The sequence below is a fragment of the Aethalodelphis obliquidens genome, unplaced genomic scaffold (genome assembly GCF_003676395.1).
Source record: "Aethalodelphis obliquidens isolate GAN/ISIS:26980383/991018 unplaced genomic scaffold, ASM367639v1 scaffold80, whole genome shotgun sequence".
In the NCBI taxonomy this organism is placed as follows: Eukaryota; Metazoa; Chordata; class Mammalia; order Artiodactyla; family Delphinidae; genus Aethalodelphis; species Aethalodelphis obliquidens.
The window spans coordinates 4,571,332-4,590,931 of NW_020838024.1; the positions used below are offsets into that span (position 1 = coordinate 4,571,332).

Below are 19,600 nucleotides of genomic sequence, written 5' to 3' on the forward strand. Positions count from 1 at the left end.
AGTAATATTCCATTGTGTATATATATACCACATCTTCTTTATCCATTCATCTGTTGATGGGCATTTAGGTTGCCTCCATATGTTGGCTAGTGTAAATAGTGCAGCAATGAACATAGAGGTGCATATATCTTTTCTAATTAGTGTTTTCATTTTCTTTGGATAATACACTGGAGTGGAATTGTTGTATCATATGGTAGTTATATTTTTAATTTTTTGAGGAACCTCCATACTGTTTTCCATAGTAGCTGCACCAATGTACATTCCCACCAACAGGGCACAAGGGTTCCCTTTTTTCCACATCCTGGCCAATGTTTATTATTTGTTGTCTTCTTGATGCAAGCCATTCTGAAAGGTGTGAGGTGATATCTTATTGTGGTTTTGATTTGCATTTCCCTTTTCATAAGTGATGTTGAGCATCTTTTCATGTACCTGTTGGCCATCTGTATGTCTTCTTTGGAAAATTTCTATTCAGATCCTCTGCCCATTTTTTAATCAGGTTTTATGTTTTTTGATGTTGAGTTGTATGAGTTCTTTGTATGTTTTGGATAGTAGCCCCTTATCAAATACACTGTTTGCAAATATCAATTTCTTCTCCCATTCAGTAGGCAGCCTTTACATTTTGTTGATATTTTCCTTCACTGTGCAAAAGCTTCTTAGTTTGATGTATTCCCATTTGTTTATCTTTGCTTTTGTTTCCCTTGCCTAAGCAGACAGATCCAAAAAAAAATTACTAAGACCAACATCAAAGAGCATACTACCTATGTTTTCTTTGAGAGGCTTTATGGTTTCCAGTCTTAGGTTTAAGTCTTTAATCCATTTTGAATTTATTTTTGTGCATGGTGTGAGAGAGTAGTCCAGTTTGATTCTTTCCCTTGTAGCTGTCCAGTTTTCCTACCACTGTTTATGAAGAAGCTGTCTTTTCTCCATTGTAAATTCTTCACTGCTTTGTCATAGATTATTTGCCCATATAAGAGTGGGTTCATTTCTGGGCTCTCTGTTCCATCCCATTGAACTGTGCATCTGTTTTTGTGCCAATACTATACTGTTTTGATTACCACAGCTTTGTAGTATAGTTGGAAATCAGGTCACGTGATACCTCCACCTTTGTTCTTTCTCAAGATTGTTTTGCCTATTTGAGGTCTTTTGTGTTTCCATACAAATTTAAGAATTATTTGTTCTAGTTCTGTGAAAAATGTCATTGGTATTTTGATAGGGATTGCCCTGAATCTGTAGATTTCCTTAGGTAGTATAGTCATTTAAACAATACTGATTCTTCCAATTCATGAACACAGGATATCTTTCCATTTGTTTGTGTCATTTTCAATTTCTTTTATCATTGTCTTATAGTTTTACAAGTACAGGTCTTTTACCTCCTTAGATTTATTCCTTGGTATTTTATTCCTTTTGATGTGGTTGTAAATGGGATTGTTTCCTTAATTTCTCTAATAGTTCATTGTTAGTTATAGAAATGCAACAGATTTCTGTATATTAATTTTGTAACCTGCTACTTTACTGAATTCATTGATGAGCTCTACTAGTTTTCTGGTAGCATCTTTAGGATTTTCTATGTTTAGTGTCATGTCATCTTCAAACAGTGACAATTTTACTTCTTCCTTTCCAGTTTGGATTTATTTTATTTTTCTGATTGCTGTGGCTAGGACTTCCAATACTACGTTGAATAAAAGTGGTGAGAGTGGACATCCTTGTGTTCTTCCTGATCTTAGAAGAAATGCACTAAGCTTTTCATTATTGACTGTGATGTTAGCTGTGGGCTTATCATATGGGCTTTATTGTGTTGAAGTATGTTCCCTCTAAACTCACTTTCTGGAGAGTTTTTTTTATCATAAATGGATGTTGAATTTTATCAAAAGCTTTTTGGCAGCTGTTGAGATGATCATATTATTTCATTCTTCAATTTGTTAATGTGGTGTATCATATTGATTGATTTGCAAATACTGAACCATCCTTGTATCCCTGGGATAAATCCCACTTGATCATGGTGTATGATCCTTTGAATGTATTGTTGAATTTGGTTTGCTAATATTTTGTTGAGGAGTTTTGCATTTGTCCATCTATGATACTGGCCTGTAATTTTCTTTTTTGTGATCTCTTTATCTGGTTTTGATACCGGGGCAATGCTGGCCTTGTGGAATGAGTCTGTAAGTATTTCTTCCTCCTCAATTTTTTGGAATAGTTTGAAGAGGATACATGTTACTCTTCTCTAAATGTTTGGTAGAATTCACCTATGAAGTCATCTGGCTCCAGGCTTTTGTTTGTTGGGAGGTTTTTTTTTATTATTATTGATTCATTTTTCATTACTGGTAATCAGTCTATTCACATTTGCTATTTCTTCCTGATTCAGTCTTGTGAGATTGTACGTTTCTAGAAATTTGTACATTTCTCCTAGGTCATCCATTTCATTGGTGTATAATTGTTCATATAATTTCTTATGATCCTTCGTATTTCTGTGGTATCAGTTGTTACTTCTTTTTCACTTCTGATTTTATTGATTTGGGCCCTCTTTTTATCTTTTCAAAGAACCAGCTCTCAGTTTCATTGATCTTTATTATTGTTTTATTAGTCTCCATTTATTTATGCTCTGATATATATGATCTTTTTCCTTCTAACTTTGGGTTTTGTTTGTCCTTCTTTTTCTAATTCCTTTAGGTGTAATGTTGGGGGTTTTTTTGAGATGTTTCTTGTTTCCTGAGGTAGGCTTGTATGACTAAAATTTCCTTCTTAGAACTGCTTTTGTTGCATCCCACAGACTTTGGATCTTTGTGTTTTGTTTTTATGTCTATAGGTATTTTTTGATTTCTTCTTTTATTTCCTCAGTGATCCGTTGGTTGCTTAGTAGAATGTTATTTAGTCTCCACGTTTGTGTTTTTTGAAGTTTTTTCTTGTAGCTGATTTCTAGTCTCATATATTGTATTTGGAAAAGATGCTTGATATGATTTCAGTTATCTTAAATTTACTGAGACTTGTTTTGTGGCATAATGTGATCTATCCTGTAGAATGTTCCATGTACATCTTAAAGAATGTTTATTTGCTGCTTTTGGATGGAAGGTATATATGTGTGTGTGTGTGTGTGTGTGTGTGTGTCTGTGTGTGTATGTGTGTGTGTGTGTGTGTGTGTGTCTCCATTTGGTTTAATGTATCATTTTTTTTAAGGAAAAATTTTTTATTGAAATGGGTAATTGGAACTGGGAAAGAAATGTGGGGATATTTATCTGTTTCTTTCATACATAGAGTGTGTTTGTGATTTGCAGTGTCTGAATTAAGGTTTCATTAAGATCTCACTTTCATCAAGAATAGGTTCATCTGAAGAAAAACCAGCCAACCAAAAGGAAAACCCTTAAATCACAAGATACCATTGCCAAAGTCAAAGAACATATGTGAAGTACATATTCTCTAGTCAAGCGGATCCATGCTGTGTTTTTTTTATTGTTTGCCACTTTATTATGCTTCTCTGATATTACATTTTTATAAATTGAAGGTTTGTGGCAACTCTGAGTTGAGTAAGACTATTGCCACCATTTTCCCAACAGCATTTCCTCACTTAGTGTCTCAGAGTCACATTTTGGTACTTCTCACAATATTATAAGCTTTTTCATTACTACTAAATTATGGTGATCTGTGATCTGTGATCTTTTTTTAGAGCTCTTATACTTATTTTTTTTAATTTTTATTTTATATTGGAGTATAGTTGATTTACAACGTTGTGTTTCAGGTGTACAGCAGGGTGATTTAGTTATACATATACATATATCCATTCTTTTTCAGATTCTGTTCCCATATAGGTTATTACAGAATATTGAGGAGAGTTCCCTGTGCTATGCAGTAGGTCCTTGTTGATTATTTTATTTATAGTAGTGTCTATATGTTAATCCCAACTTCCTAATTTATCCCTTCCCCCCACCTTTTGCCTTTGGTAACCATAAGTTTGTTTTCTAACCCTGTGAGTCTGTTTCTGTTTTGTAAATAAGTTCATTTGTATGTTTTTTATATTCCACATATAAGTGATGTCATATGATATTTGTCTTTGTCTGACTTACTGTACTTAGTATGATAATCTCTATGTCCATATGATAATCTCTATGTCCATCAATTTTGCTGCAAGTGGCATTATTTCATTCTTTTTATGGCTGAGTAATATTCCATTATACGTATATACCACATCTTCTTTATCCATTCATCTGCTGATGGACATTTAGTTTGCTTCCATGTCTTGGCTATGGTAAATAATACTGCAATGAATATTGGGGTGGCTGTATCTTTTTGGAGTATGGTTTTCTCCAGATATATGCCCAGGAGTGGGATTACAGGATAATATGGTAGCTCTATCCTTAGTTTTTAAGGAAACTTCCTACTGTTCTCCATAGTGGCTGCACCAATTTACATTCCCACCAACAGTGTAAGGGGGCTCCGTTTTTTCCACACCCTCTCCAGCATTTACTGTTTGTAGACTTTCTGACAATGGCCATTCTGACTGGTGTGAGGTGATACCTCATTATAGTTTTGATTTGCATTTCTCTAATAATTAGTGATGTTGAACATATTTTCATGTGTTTTTTTGCCATCTGCATGTCTTCTTTGAAGAAATGTCTATTTAGATCTGCCCATTTTTTGATTGGGTTTTTTGTTTTTTTGATATTGAGCTGCATGAGCTGTTTGTATATTTTGGAGATTAATCCTTTGTCAATTGCTTCATTTGCAAGTATTTTTTCCCATTCTGTGAGTTGTCTTTTTGTTTATAGTTTTCTTGGTGGCGCAAAAGCTTTTAAGTTTAATTAGGTCCCATTTGTTTATTTTTGTTTTTATTTTTCTTACTCTAAGGGGTGAATCCAAAAGGATATTGCTGTAATTTATGTCAAAGAGTGTTCTGCCTGTGTTTTCCTCTAAGAGTTTTATAGTATCTGGTCTTAAATCCATTTTGTGTATATTTTTGTGCATGGTTTTAGTACATTCTCTAACTTCATTCTTTTACATGTAGTTGTCCAGTTTTCCCAGCACCACGTACTGAAGATACAGTCTTGTCTCCACTGTATATTCTTGCCTCCTTTGTTATAGATTAATTGACTGTAGGTGTGTGAGTTTATTTCTGGGCTGTATATCCTGTTACATTGATCTATATTTCTGTCTTTTTGCCAGTACCCTGCTGTTTTGATTACTGTAGCTTTATAGTATAGCCTGAAGTCAGGGGGCCTGATTCCTCCTGCTCTGTTTTTCTTTCTCAAGATTGCTTTGCCTATTTGGGGTCTTTTATGTTTCCATACAAATTTTAAGTTTTTTGTTCTAGATCTGCAATAACTGCCATTGGTCATTTGATAGGGATTGCATAAATCTGTAGATTACCTTGGGTGGTATAGTCACTTTGACAATATTGATTCTTCAATCCAAGAACATGGTATCTTTCCATCTGTTTATGTCATCCTTTTTTTTTTTTCATAAGTATCTTACAGTTTTCAGAGTACCAGTCTTTTGCCTCCTTAGGTAGGTTTATTCCTAGGTATTTTATTCTTTTTTATGCAATAGTAAATGGGACTGTTTCCTTAATTTCTCTTTCTGATCTTTCTTTCTTTGTGTATATAAATGCAACAGATTTCTGTGTATTAATTTTGTTTTGTTTTGTTTTTTGACATCTTTATTGGAGTATAATTGCTTCACAATGGTGTGTTAGTTTCTGCTTTATAACAAAGTGAATCAGTTATACATATACATATGTTCACGTATCTCTTCCCTCTTGCGTCTCCCTCCCTCCCACCCTCCCTATCCCACCCATCCAGGGGGTCACAAAGCACCGAGCTGATCTCCCTGTGCTATGTGGCTGCTTCCCACTAGCTATCTACCTTACGTTTGGTAGTGTATATATGTCCATGCCTCTCTCTCGCTTTGTCACAGCTTACCCTTCCCCCTCCCCATATCCTCAAGTCCATTCTCTAGTAGGTCTGTGTCTTTATTCCTGTCTTACCCCTAGGTTCTTCATGACATTTTTTTTTCTTAAATTCCATATATATGTGTTAGCATATGGTATTTGTCTTTCTCTTTCTGACTTACTTCACTCTGTATGACAGACTCTAGGTCTATCCACCTCATTACAAATAGCTCAATTTCATTTCTTTTCATGACTAATATTCCATTGTATATATGTGCCACATCTTCTTTATCCATTCATCTGATGATGGACACTTAGGTTGTTTCCATCTCCTTGCTATTGTAAATAGAGCTGCAATGAACATTTTGGTACATGACTCTTTTTGAGTTATGGTTTTCTCAGGGTATATGCCCAGTAGTGGGATTGCTGGGTTATATGGTAGTTCTATTTGTAGTTTTTTAAGGAACCACTATACCGTTCTCCAGAGTGGCTGTATCAATTCACATTCCCACCAGCAGTGCAAGAGTGTTCCCTTTTCTCCACACCCTCTCCAGCATTTATTGTTTCTAGATTTTTTGATGATGGCCATTCTGACTGGTGTGAGATGATATCTCATTGTAGTTTTGATTTGCATTTCTCTAATGATTAATGATGTTGAGCATTCTTTCATGTGTTTGTTGGCAGTCTGTATATCTTCTTTGAAGAAATGTCTATTTAGGTCTTCTGCCCATTTTTGGATTGGGTTGTTTGTTTTTTTGTTATTGAGCTGCATGAGTTGCTTGTAAATTTTGGAGATTAATCCTTTGTCAGTTGCTTCATTTGCAAATATTTTCTCCCATTCTGAGGGTTAATTTTGTATCCTGCAACTTTACCGAATTCATTGATGAGCTCTAGTAATGTTCTGGTAACATCTTTAGGATTTTCTATGTATAGTATTATGTCATCTGCAGACAGTGACAGTTTTACTTCTTCTTTGCCAATTTGAATTCCTTTTATTTATTTTTCTTCTCTGATTGCCGTCGCTAGGACTTCCAAAACCATGTTGAATAAAAGTGGTGAGAGTGGACATCCTTGTCTCATTCCTGATCTTAGAGGAAATGCCTTAAGTTTTTCACCATTGAATATGTTGTTAGCTGTGGGTTTGTCATATATGGCCTTTATTATGTTGAGGTATGTTCCCTCTATGCCCGCTTTCCAGAGAGTTTTTTTAATCATAAATTGGTTTTGAATTTTGTCAAAAGTTTTTTTTGCATCTATTGTGATAATCATGGTTTTTATTTTTCACTTTATTAATGTGGTGTATCACACTGATTGATTTGTGGATATTGAAAAATCCTTGCATCCCTGGGATAAATCCCACTTGATCATGGTGTATGATCCTTTTAATATATTGTTGGATTCAGTTTGCTAGTATTTTATTGATGATTTTTGCATCTTTGTTTATTGGTGGTATTGGCCTGTAATTTTCTTTCTTTTTTTTGGGGGGGGGGGTGGCTATCTGTCTGGTTTTGGTATCAGGGTGATGGTGACCTCATAGAATGAGTTTGGGAGTGTTCCTTCCTCTAAATTTCTTTTTTTTTTCTGTATGTGGGCCTCTCACTGCTGTGGCCTCTCCCATTGTGGAGCACAGGCTCCGGATGCACAGGCTCAGTGGCCATGGCTCATGGGCCCAGCCGCCTCGCGGCATGTGGGATCCTCCCAGACCGGGGCACGAACCCATGTCCCCTGCATCAGCAGGTGGACTCTCAACCACTGTGCCACCAGGGAAGCCCCTCTAAAATTTTTAAAAATAATTTTAGAAGGATAGGTGTCAACTCTTCTCTAAATGGGTAGGGCCAGGTCTTGGCATCAAAATGGGGGCCTACAGGACAACTCACACTAGGGAGTACTCCCCAGTACCTTTGCCACCAGTGTCCTTGTCCCCACAGTGAGCCACAGCCACCCTCCCCCCCACCTCACCAGGAGACCCTCCAAGCCCAGCAGGTAGGTCTGGCCCAGGTGCCTATGAAGTCACTGCTTTTTCCCCTCGGTCCTGGTGCACACGAGACTTTCTGCGCACCATCCAAGAGTGGAGTTTGTTTCCCCCATTCCTGTGAAGTTCCTGCGATCAAGCCCCGCTGGGCTTCAAAGCCAAATGCCCTGGGGGCTCCTCCTCCCAATTCCAAACCCCTAAACTGGGAAGCCTGACATGGGGCTCAGAACCCTCACTCCTATGGGAGAACCTCTGTGATATAATTATTTTCCAGTTTGTGGGTCACCCACCCAGCAGGTTTGAGATTTGATTGTATCACAGATGCACCCCTTCTACCAACTCATTGTGGGTGGCTTCTTCTTTGTTTTGGAAGTAGAATATCTTTTTTGGTAGGTTTCAGTCTTTTTTGTTGATGGTTCACAGTTAGTTGTGATTTTGGTGTTTTCTTAAGAGGAGGTGAGCTCAGGTTCTTCTACTCCACCATCTCGTCCTTGGACCCTGTTCCAATCTGTGTTAATGTGGTCCGTGAACCAGTAGCATCAGCTTCCTCTGGGAGCTTGTTTAATGTACCATTTAAGGCCAGTGTTTCCTTATTGATTTTCTTTCTGGATGATCTGCCCGCTGATGTATGCATGGTGTGAAATTCCCCTACTATTACTGAGTTACTGTCAATTTCTCCCTTTAATGTCTGTTAATATTTGCTTTATGTATTTAGGTGCTCCCTATGTTGGGTGAATATATATTTACTTTTGTTATATCGTCTTCTTGATTTCTTGATCATTGTATAATGTTCTTTGTCTCTTGTTACAATCTTTGTTTTAAGGTCTATTTTGTCTGATACCTGTATTGCTACCACGGCTTTCTTTTCACTTCTATTTTCATGGAATACCTCTTTCCATCCCCTCACTTTCAGTCTGTGTTTTTAGATCTGAAGTGAGTCTCTTATAGGCATACAGGTTTTGTATTTGTATCCCTTCAGCCACTCTATGTCTTTCAATTGGAGCATTTAGTTCATTTATATTTAAAGTAATTATTGATACATATGTACTTATTGCCATTTTTAATTGTTTTTGTAGTTCTTTTTTGTTCATTTCTTTTCTTCACTTCTTTTGATTTGTTGACTATCTTTAGTGTTATATTTGGATTTCTTTCTCTTTTTTGTGTATCTATGATAGATTTTTGGTTTGTGGTTACCATGAGGTTTATATATAGCCATATATATATAATTATTTTAAGTTGCTGATCTCTAAGTTCAAATGCATTTTAACAACCCTGCATTTTTACTCCCCTCTCCCATGTTTACTGTTTTTGACATATTTTATATGTTTTTGTTTTGTATATCCCTTAACTACTTATGTGGATATAGATGATTTTACTACTTTTGCCTTTTAATCTTTCTACTAGCTTTATACACGGTTGATTTATTACCTTTATTGCATATTTGTCTTTACCACTTAAATTTTCCTTTTATAATTTTCATGTTTCTAACTGTGCCATTTTCTTTTTCACTTAGAGAAGTTCCTTTTAGTATTTCTTGTAAAGCTGGTTTGGTGGTGCTGAATTTTTTAGCTTTTGCTTGTCTGTAAAGCTTTTGATCTCTCTATCAAATCTAAATGAAAGCTTTGCCAGGTAGAGTATTCTTTCCCCTTTCATCACTTGAAATATATCGTGCCCTTCTGGCCTGCAGAGTTTCTGCTGAAGAGTCAACTGATCATATGGGAGTTTTTTTCTACTCGTTGCTTTTCCCTTGCTGATATTTTTATTTTTATTTTTATTGGGGTATATTGTATTAGTTTCAGGTGTACAGCAAACGGAATCTGTTATACATATACATGTATCCATTCTTTCTTAGATTCTTTTCCCATATAGGCCATTACAGAGTACTGAGTAGAGTTCCCTGTGCTATACAGTAGGTCCTTATTAGTTATCTATTTTACATGTAGTAGTGTGTATGTGTCAATCCCAATCTTCCTATTTATCCCTCCCCCGGACATACCCCCCAGTATTTATCCCTCCCCCTGACATACCCCCAGTAACCATAAGTTTATTTTCTACATCTGTAACTCTATTTCTGGTTTTTTTTTTTTAAGATTTCTTTATTATTTATTTTATTTTTGGCTGCATCAGATCTTAGTTGCAGCCCACGGGATCTTCATTGAGGCATGCGGGATTTTTGTTGTGGTGTACAGGCTTCTATCTAGTTGCGGTGTGCAGGTTTTCTCTCTCTAGTTGTGGCACGCAGGCTCCAGGGCGTGTGGGCTCTATAGTTTGTGGCACACAGGCTCTCTAGTTGAGGCACGCAAGCTGAGTAGTTGTGGCGCATGGGCTTATTTGCCCCATGGCATGTGGGATCTTAGTTCCCTGACCAGGGATCAAACCCGTGTCCCGTGCATTGTAAGGTGTATTCTTTACCACTGGACCACCAGGGAAGTCCCAAACTCTATTACTGTTTTGTAGATAAGTTCATTTGTAGCCTTTTTTAGATTCCACATATGAGTGATATCATGTGATCTTTGTTCACTCAGTATGACAATCTCTGGGTCCATTCATGTTGCTGCAAATGGCATTATTTTTTTCTTTTTTATGGCTGGGTAATATTCCTCTGTATATATGTACCACATCTTCTTTATCCATTCGTCTGTTGATGGACATTTAGGTTGCTTCCATGTCCTGGCTATTGTAAATAGTGCTGCAGTGAACATTGTGGTGCATCTATCTTTTCTCCAGATAGATGCCCAGTAGTGGGATTGCTGGGTCGTATGGTAGTTCTATATTTAGTTTTTTAAGGAACCTCCATACTGTTCTCCATAGTGGCTGTACCAGTTTACATTCCCACCAACAATATAGGAGGGTTCCCTTTTTTCACCACACCCTCTCCAGCATCCCTTGCTGATTTTAATTTTCTCCCTTTATCTTTAATTTTTGCCATTTTAATTACATTGTGTCTTGGTATGATCATCTTCGGGTTCCTGTTTTGGGTTCTGTGCTTCCTGGTCCTGGTTGTCTATTTCCTATCCCAGGTTAGGGCAGTTTTTAGCTATTATATCATCAAATATGTCCTCTTCCCACTTCTCTCTCTGTTCTCCATCTGGGAGCTGTATAATGTGAATGTTAGTACATTTGATGTTATATCACAGAGTTTTCTGAATTGTCCTCATTTTTTAAATTCTTTTTTTCTGTTCAACTTCAATTGTTTCCACTACTCTGCTTTCCAGTTCACTGATCCATTCCTCTGTATCATCTAACCTACTATTTAATCCTTTTAGTGTATTTTTTATTTCAGTTTTTCTACTCTTTAGCTCTGTTTCTTTCTCTTTGTTAATCTTCTTACTGTATTCACCCATTTTTCTCCCAAGTTCTTTGAGTATCTTTACAATCATTACCTTGAACTCTTTATTGGATAGGTTGTCTATCTTCAGTTCAGTTAATTCTTCTGGGGTTTTATCTTATTCTTTCATTTGAGATATATTCCTCTGTTGCCTCATTTTCCCTAATTTGCTGTTTTTATTTCGATGTATTTGGTAGGTTGATTATGTTTTCTCACCCTGGAGAAGTGGCCTTTTGTAGGAGACATCCTGTGTGTCCCAGCAGCATACTCCCCTCTGATCACCAGAGCTATATGCTATAGGGGTGCCCCCTACATGGGCTGCATGGGTCCTTCTTTTTGTGATGAGCTGACTACTGTGGGTAGTCTGGTAGGTGTGGCTGGCTTCCTATTAGGTTGGTGTGAGGCTCTGCCTTGTGTGGAGACTGCTAGCTGGTGGGGCAGGGCATGAGATAGCTGGCTGCAGAGTCCCGGGATTCCCCTGGGTAGTCCTGGCTGGCTTGTAGGCAGAGCTGGGTTCTGGAGTGGGTGACTGCAGAGCCGGTTCCTGACATGGCTGGCTGTGAGTTCCAGGGTGTCCCAAAGCTGGTGCTGGCCTGCTGGTGAGAGATACAAGGTGTCTCGGAGCTGGTGTCACCCCACTGGTAGGTGGGGCCAGATACTGGGACTGCTAGCTGAGGGACTCAAGGTGTCTCAGAGCAGATGTTAGCCTGCTGATGGTCAGGCCCAGGGGGTACTGACATGGCAAGCTGCAGTAGTCCTGGGGCTTGTGTCTACCCACTGGTGGGTAAAACTTGGTCTTCAGACTTCTGGCTGCAGGGCCCTGAGGGTCCTGGAGCTGGTGTCTGCCCACTGGTGGGTGGAGCCAGGGTCTCTGGCTCCAGGGCCCGGGAGTCCTGAGGCTAGTCGGCTAGTCTCAGCACACGCAGGGCTGGGCGCTCTGGTGGACAGGGCCAGGTCCCAAAGCAGCTCAGGGGGTTTTAAGGCAGCAGGGCTGCTGGTGAGTGGGGCTGTGTCTCCACCTAGCTAGTTGCTCAGCCTGAGGCATCGCAGTACTGGTGCTGACAGACTGGTGGGTGGAGCCTGGTCCTAGTGTTGGAGGGAGGATTCCAAAATGGTGCTTGCCAGCACCAGTGTCCTCGTGGTAGAACGAGCTTCCCAAAACAGCTGTCACCAGTGTCTGTGTCCCGAGGGTGAGCTCTAGTTGCCTCTTGTCTCTGCAGGAGGCTCTCCAAGATCAGCAGGTGGGTCTGACCCAGGCTCCTTTCAAATTACTGCTTCTGCACTGGGTCCTGTGAGATTTTGTGTGTGCCCTTTAGGAGTGGAGTCTCTATTCCCCATAGCCCCTGGCTCTCCTGATTAAGCCCTACTGACCTTTACGCTAAATGTTCTGGGGGCTTATCTTCTCAGTGCAGGACCACTGGGCTTGGGAGCCTGATGTGGAGCTCAAGCCCCTCGCTCATGGAGAACCTCTGTAATTATTCTCCCATTTGTGGTTCACCCACCCAGGGGTATGGGTCCTGACTATACCACATCTCCATCCCTCCTACCTGTCTTGTTGTGGTTCCTTCTTTATATTTTTAGTCGTAGAAGAGCTTTTCTGCCAGTCTTCCAATCTTTCTCATCAATAGTTGCTCTGTAAATAGTTGTAATTTTGGTGTGCCTGTGGGCGGAGGTGAGCTTAGCATCTTCCTACTGAAAGATATTCTTCCAGATGAACAGAACTTTCATTTATTCAGCAAATATTACTGATCACAAGATATGTCTCAGGCAAGTACTAAAAACTGAGGACACAGAAATGAGTCTGACACATTCCCTGGCCTCACAAAACCCAAAGTCTTACAGACACTGTATTTGCCAACATTGAAATTATTTTCCAACTTTTGTGGGCAAAATATCATCCCTTCAAGACAGCAGGGGAACAAGCTTATGACTGTCCCTTTACATTTCCAAGTATGATTTCTATTAAACAGGCATAGGCAAATTGGGATGTCCTCTCTAAGTTGCCCCCAATTATAAGCATTGTGTGCTTCAGCTGGGATCCCGTTGGCTGATGAACACAGCAGCCTTCATTGTTTCACAATAATAACGAGAACTGGTGCAATTAAGCCCTGCCTGCCGTGATGTTGGGTTCCCAGCCATTGTCTAAATGAGCTGCTAAACAGAGCTGGAACAGAGGCTCCCAATATAGGTCACTGGTATCCTCCACTCTTCCTTCCAGTTTCCCACTTTTAAACAGGAGGATTCCAGGACTCACATGTGCCCAGGGCTCTGAGGACCGTTGAAAAGCTGGGCTCATGATCCAGTGGTTGCCAAGATCAGGCAAGGACACCAGGCTTGGTTGAGCCTCTTTCAGTCAGATAGACGTTGACCTGACAAGTGGGGGCCCTTGGTTGAACAAATGAAGCTGCTCTGGTCAGGGAAGACCTGTCCATGTGGGCCCCTCCTTCCCCATAAGCAGCACAAGAGATTCATTTTCTTGGTGCCAGTGCTTTAGAGGCACCGAGGCAGCATTCAGATTCCAGCACCACCATCTGTGTTCCAGCTATGAGACACTGGGCCAGTTATTAAGCCACTGTGGAACTTCAGTATTAAAGGGAGAACAATAGGTATAAGTAAATTTATATGAAGATCAAATGAGATAGTATAAGCCAGGCACATTGCCTAGTGTGTGGTAAGTGCTTAAGAAATTGCTATCTGTGTTGTTAAAACAACAGAAATTTAGTCTCACCGTTCTGGAGGCAAGAAGTTCAAAAACCACGGTTCTTGGTAGGGCCATGCTCTCTGTCTCTTAGCTTCTGGTAGTCACCGGCTTTCCTTGGCTTGTAGCTGCATAACTCCAATCTATCTCTGCCCCCATCATCACATGGCCACCTTCCTCTGTGTGTCTGTGTCGTCACATGGCTTTCTCTTCACTGCATGTGTCTGTCTATCTCTTCTCTCTCTATAAGGACACAGTCATGTTGATTAAGTCATCTTAATTTACATCATAATTACATCTGCAAGGAAATATTTCCAAATAACATCACATTCACAGGTACCAATGGTTATGACTTCAACTTTGGGGGAACACTTCAACTTTGGAGGATCCAATTCAACCCAGAACAAAGTTAAAGACTTTGGGGTCCTCTAAGAGGCCTTTTTAGAATGGTAGACACCCTAGAGAGAGGTCACACTTCAGCCTTTAGCAGAAAAGGCTCAACGCCATTTACAGAACTGTTCATGATAGAACATAGTGCCATGTTTGAGCAAACGTTAACAATAATAATACAAGTTTGGAGATTGGGACAGAAGGGATCCATGTGGTCCAATGTGGCCAAAAGAAGCTTTGTGGAGAGAAGGAATGGAAGCTAAGCTTTCATACTTCCTCTGTCTTCTTTTCTTGTCGTAGCCCCAGAGCACTCACATACTCATGGCAGGGAGAATGTGGGGCAAAGAGCTACCCCAGATGCACCTTCTCCGTCTACCATCCATAAGGAATTTAGGAGAGGCTGGCTAAGAAATCAGAGCAGCCCTATGATGCCTAGGCTTCCATGCTGGGCCCTGCCTCAATGCCAGAAGCCTAGGGAGGAAGCCCTGCCTTGTTCTGAACAGCAGCCTACACGATGCTCAGCCCAAGCCCCATGGAGAACACCTGCTCTGGTGGGCACGTGGGAGATGAAGAGCTCAGATTTCTATTCCACAGTAGGAACACTTGGCAGAAATATGAACTCTTTCTGAAATGTCAGATTGTGTATAGAAGTTTCCTGGGGGATTAGAGGGCACTGATTTTTATGAAATGTTTAGGAAGAGGCCTGAAGAAGAAAATAATCAGCAGTGAAGAGGTTTGGGGTTCTAGGAGCATTATATGTTACCTCCTCCCAAGTGCACTTAACACTTGCAAACCAAATGGAATTCTGACAGCTAACAGAAGACATTTCTTCATGAAAAAACCAGGCACAGTCAATGAAATGAGTTCTGAGAAGATAAAAAGCATTTTTTTGCCTTCATGACCTGAAGGTGAAAAATGCATAGAGAGGCAAAAATACTGTCACAGATTTGGGTAAAGAGAATACTACCTCAATTTCTACTTTTACTGACAGACAGTTCTATTTACAAAGGACAGCAGCCTGTTTGGGGAAAAGCTTTTCTTTAGGACTGTTCAAATCTTTTCTGTAATGGAGAAAGCAAATCTTTTCTGTAATGGAGAAAGAAGATCAACCAGAGCTCTGAGAGGCACTGAAGCAAAGTTTGAAACAATTTCACTTTATAAAAGAAAAATGTGTTATTGGGGCCTTAGTGAATTCCTTCCAGACCAGGAGTACGTGGGCCAGTGCAGTCTGAGTACCACCCATAGAATATGCAAGGGTGGTCCCTGAGAAATCTAGTCCAATTCCCTGTTTCATATATGAGGAAAGGAGGGCCAAAATAATTCAGGAACTTACTTGCCCAGAGTTAGGGTAGAACAAGGATTAGCACCCAAGTAACTAATTGTATCCTTACCCTGGGAATTATTTGTGCATGTCTTATGCCTTCGTCTACACGGTACCTTTCTGGAGGGCAGTGACCACATTTTATATATCTATATCCTTTGCTCAGGAAGCATTGGCTGGTTGGCTGGCGGGGTGACTGCTTGGTGCTCCGGATGATATGACTGATAAAAGCATGAGCTAGAGTCAAAACTGCCCATGTTCAGATCTGACTGTGCCCCTCATCAGCTGGATAACATTGTGCAAGTGCTTAACTTCTGTAGGCTTTACGTCTCCTTTTGTAAAACGGAAAGAACAGTTGTATTTACCTGATTCGTTACCGCTGTGAAGATTCAATGAAGCGATGCAAGTAAAATATTGCATTCAACTATTGCATAACAATCCTGCATAACAAGGCACCTCGAAACTCAGTGCTTTAAAACTACAAGGGTGAATTTTCAGCTGATCTAGCTTGGCCGTGGTTGGCCTCGGCTGCAAGCTGTAGGTTGGGTCTAGGTCTGCTCCATGTGTCTCATCCTCCTTGGTCCAGTGGCTGCATGAGCCAGAGTCTTCTAACGGTGATGGCAGAAGCTCATCGGGGCAGCTTCATCCTCCCTCACATTCCAAGGCCCTGCAGGGATCATGTCCACTAACATCCCATTGTCCAAAGCAAGTCAGAGGGCTGAACCCAAAGTCCAGGAGTGGGGAAGTATTCACCACCGGGTGGCCATGGCAAGGGTGGGAATGTATAACATTGCTACACAGGAGTGAATGTCAGTGGATGTCAACCATTACGAATTGTTATGGAGCCTTTCTCAGTAGACACAAAGTCTTCCATTAATAGAAGTCACACTTATTCACTTACAAAAGGATAATCTTCGGTTTTTTTCCTATTTTTTTTCTCCTCCCACAGATTTACTTTGCACCAAAGACAAGTTATCAGCCAGTTTCTGCCAGACACTAAAAGCCATGAAGAAATGTTCTGTGCCCACCGTGAGGGCTCAGTGCTGCCTCTCGTGTTCCAAGACACACATCGCCCACACCCAAAGGCCAAGAAAGCGACAGCCACTCAAAAACCCCAGAGCACCCTAAGTCCAGAAGAAAGCCACCCTCCACCACAGACTGCAGCAGCCTGCTGACCGTGACGTGTTCTAGGCCCAGGGAGCACTTCACTGCGGTTTTACTGTGTATTTCAGGTTCAACTTTGGCTCATAACTAAACAAAGCCCACTGTTTTTAGCCACAAAACGCCCCTCATAGGAGACATGGGACTGTAATACTCACCGCTCCCTGATAGGCAGGTGAGGTATCCAGGAGAATCGGTCCTTTCGTGAGATCAGCTCGTGGGAAAGGTGCCAAGGTGGGCAAGTCTGTGAAATGATGTCTTTTGTTCCTCCCTTAAAGATAAAAACAGAGAGACCAGATTTTTTCCCAGACTACCTCAAGAGTATCAGGAGACAGAGCCACGCTTATCCAGGGAACAAATAACCTTGTTAATTTACCTTGGTGAAATCATCCTTTTTTGTCTCCCTACTTGGGGCAGCTGCTGCTTAAAATGTCATGGGAGAGCTTTCAGGAACATTCTTGTAATTCATCCAGGCAGGGGACCGCTTTCTTCACCCCGTGTTCAACTGGGGCAGGAAGAGAAAGTGCTGGCTTCATCCTCAGCCTGTCCCTAATCCCTATGGACTCTTCATCTGGGCTGTTTGGACTCCCATTCCTTCCTGGAGACACTAGAAGAAGAGGACATGGGCAGGAACTGTAGGCTTTAGTGAACCTAAGGGATTTAGGTTAGTTATACAGAAGACATTTCTGACTTAAGGATAATTTCTATGAAAATTCTTAAAAAGCAAATTAACAGAAATCAATTTCTTGCTAGTATAAGGAAGAGAAGAATATGGGCTTTTTGTTCTTCCCACTTCCCTGGCAAATACCCATTCCTTTGCAGAAGAGCAAATGAGTCTTCCTGTGTGGCTTTCCCTTCTCTAGCAGATTCCCTGCCTGAGTCTTCAGTTCAGGGTGAACGTCTTTTCACCACTAGGGGTTTACACACCGCAACTGCTACGGCCAGGTCCACAGCTGCAACCTGCCCCCACCCACCCTCAGGTTGGAAAATGGAGCTCTAGATTAAAATATTTCCGAGAACCAGGTAAATTGTATTAAGTATAGAAAAACTTAGTATAAACTTCTAGTCTCGAGAAAAAAAAAATTTTCAAAAGTGAGGTAAATCCGATCTATTCTCTAGCACACCCAATAGTTACTTTTGAGGATCTGTTTCCTGGGGTGGGGGTGGAGGACAGGTGAGTCAGGTAGTCCAAAAAAGTGAAATGAAAGTTAGAATGCTTATTCTGGATGTTTCCATCACCCGTCAGGAGTCAAAGTAAGCTGTGGTCTCAGATTCAAGGTGAATTTCCTGGTTTGTAAGGGGAGGTATTTATATGAACTGAACGTGGAAAATGAGGGTTGTGGAGCCCCCAGGGGAAGAAGCCCTCAGAATCAGCTCTTGACAGAGGGGAAGGCAGGAGAGTGGGCTTCACGTAATGGGCAGCGTGTCTTCAGTCTCACGCACAGGTCCCGTTAACATTCACCATGGAGCACAGTATCCCATCTCTCCCTTGAATTATCTATCCGTTCAGCAGAATGGTGCTATTGAAAAATGGTGCTAATATCTAGTTGGTGGCAGAACACATATAAACATATAGATAGATGTACAAGTGGGCAAGTCCACATGCATCTTCTGTTAAATTTGTAATGGTGTTGCTGGCCAACGCCAGTTCTATTGCTTGGATACCAGAAGCTTAAATTTTTTATATTATGCGCTTTTTTCTTCAAGCCATTACTGTGTATTATTATGATAAATGCCTGTGGGAAATAAAACACTGGGGTTGGGATGAAATTTGAGATAGAGCAGAAACAGGAGGTGAGTAGAAATGTTTACCAAAACCAGAGAATTTATTTCTATATAATTATGTTCTTGTATTCTGTCTTTAAATCTAAACATTGCTGGCCAGTGACAGTCTCTGGTGAAATAAGTTTTAGCAAGAAGATGCTTACATTGTCAGTGATGTGAGTAGAAAAGAACCTGATTTTTTCTAATGAGGCCGTTCTCAAAAACTGTCCCTGAAGTATAGTGTAGGCTTTCAGGGAGATTAATTTAGTAAGTTGGATGGATTTAAATTAACCTGGTACTCTGCTACCCTAGGATAATGCATGTCATCAGAGACCTGGATATGACCAGTCTTACAAAACTCAGGAACAAACTCCGATTCCTACTGACCTCAGCAAACTAAACTAGGCCAGATTTCCCAATATGCAAAATGTTATTTATGACCCATGTGGCAAAGATGGTAGAAATGTAGGAAGGGTCTGTCCGGGTGCTCCATTCTAGGCCTTTCTCTAGTTTCTCAAAGGCAGAATATTGGCCCCTAACCCTGCATCATGGACATTCACTTCCTATGTGGGGCTGTGTTGTAAGACAGTTGGGTAGCAGCTGTCCTGGACCCCAGAATCAAGACAGCACTTGCTACTAGAGTCATTTGACATGGTTGTTGCCTTGACAGTCACTCAGCTTTGGGTCATCAGGATTTTGACAGGTCCCCGTGTTTGCAATAAGAGAGGGACCTCAGATTAACAGGGAGACTCTGAAGACAAGAACCTGAATGGTGTCTGACCATCCTTTTGGTGCTCACGGGGGCCAACATGAAGTAGCGTTGTTGGTTTATTTCTTCCATGGCCTCCTTTCTTCCCACCGTGAACAAGCAACTGAGATGTACAGCAAGAGACACTGGATACACATCTACCGTGAATCAGAGAGGCCGCCACAGGGCCTGGTGCTTAAATACATGAAGGTTCTCAAACCCAATTTGGTTTACGTTGCCTCTCCCGGTGGTAGAGTAAGCTCTTCTCTGAAAAGGTGTGGGTTAATTTAATTCTTAAACATCAAAACATAATTCAACACACCACAAGAAAACAATATTTGAA

At 40.6% G+C, this 19,600-nt stretch overlaps 1 protein-coding gene across 1 annotated transcript in view; it reads left to right on the top strand.

Moving 5' to 3' along the window:
• ADAMTS12 (ADAM metallopeptidase with thrombospondin type 1 motif 12) overlaps positions 1-19,369 on the top strand; it is a 383,295-nt gene extending 363,926 nt beyond the window's left edge. Inside the window, exon 24 of the mRNA XM_027092637.1 lies at positions 16,534-19,369. Within this exon, the coding sequence (XP_026948438.1) occupies positions 16,534-16,712 (179 nt within the window). The 3' untranslated portion in view covers positions 16,713-19,369. The remainder of the gene's footprint in view (positions 1-16,533) is intronic.
• The last annotated feature ends 231 nt before the right edge of the window (positions 19,370-19,600 follow it).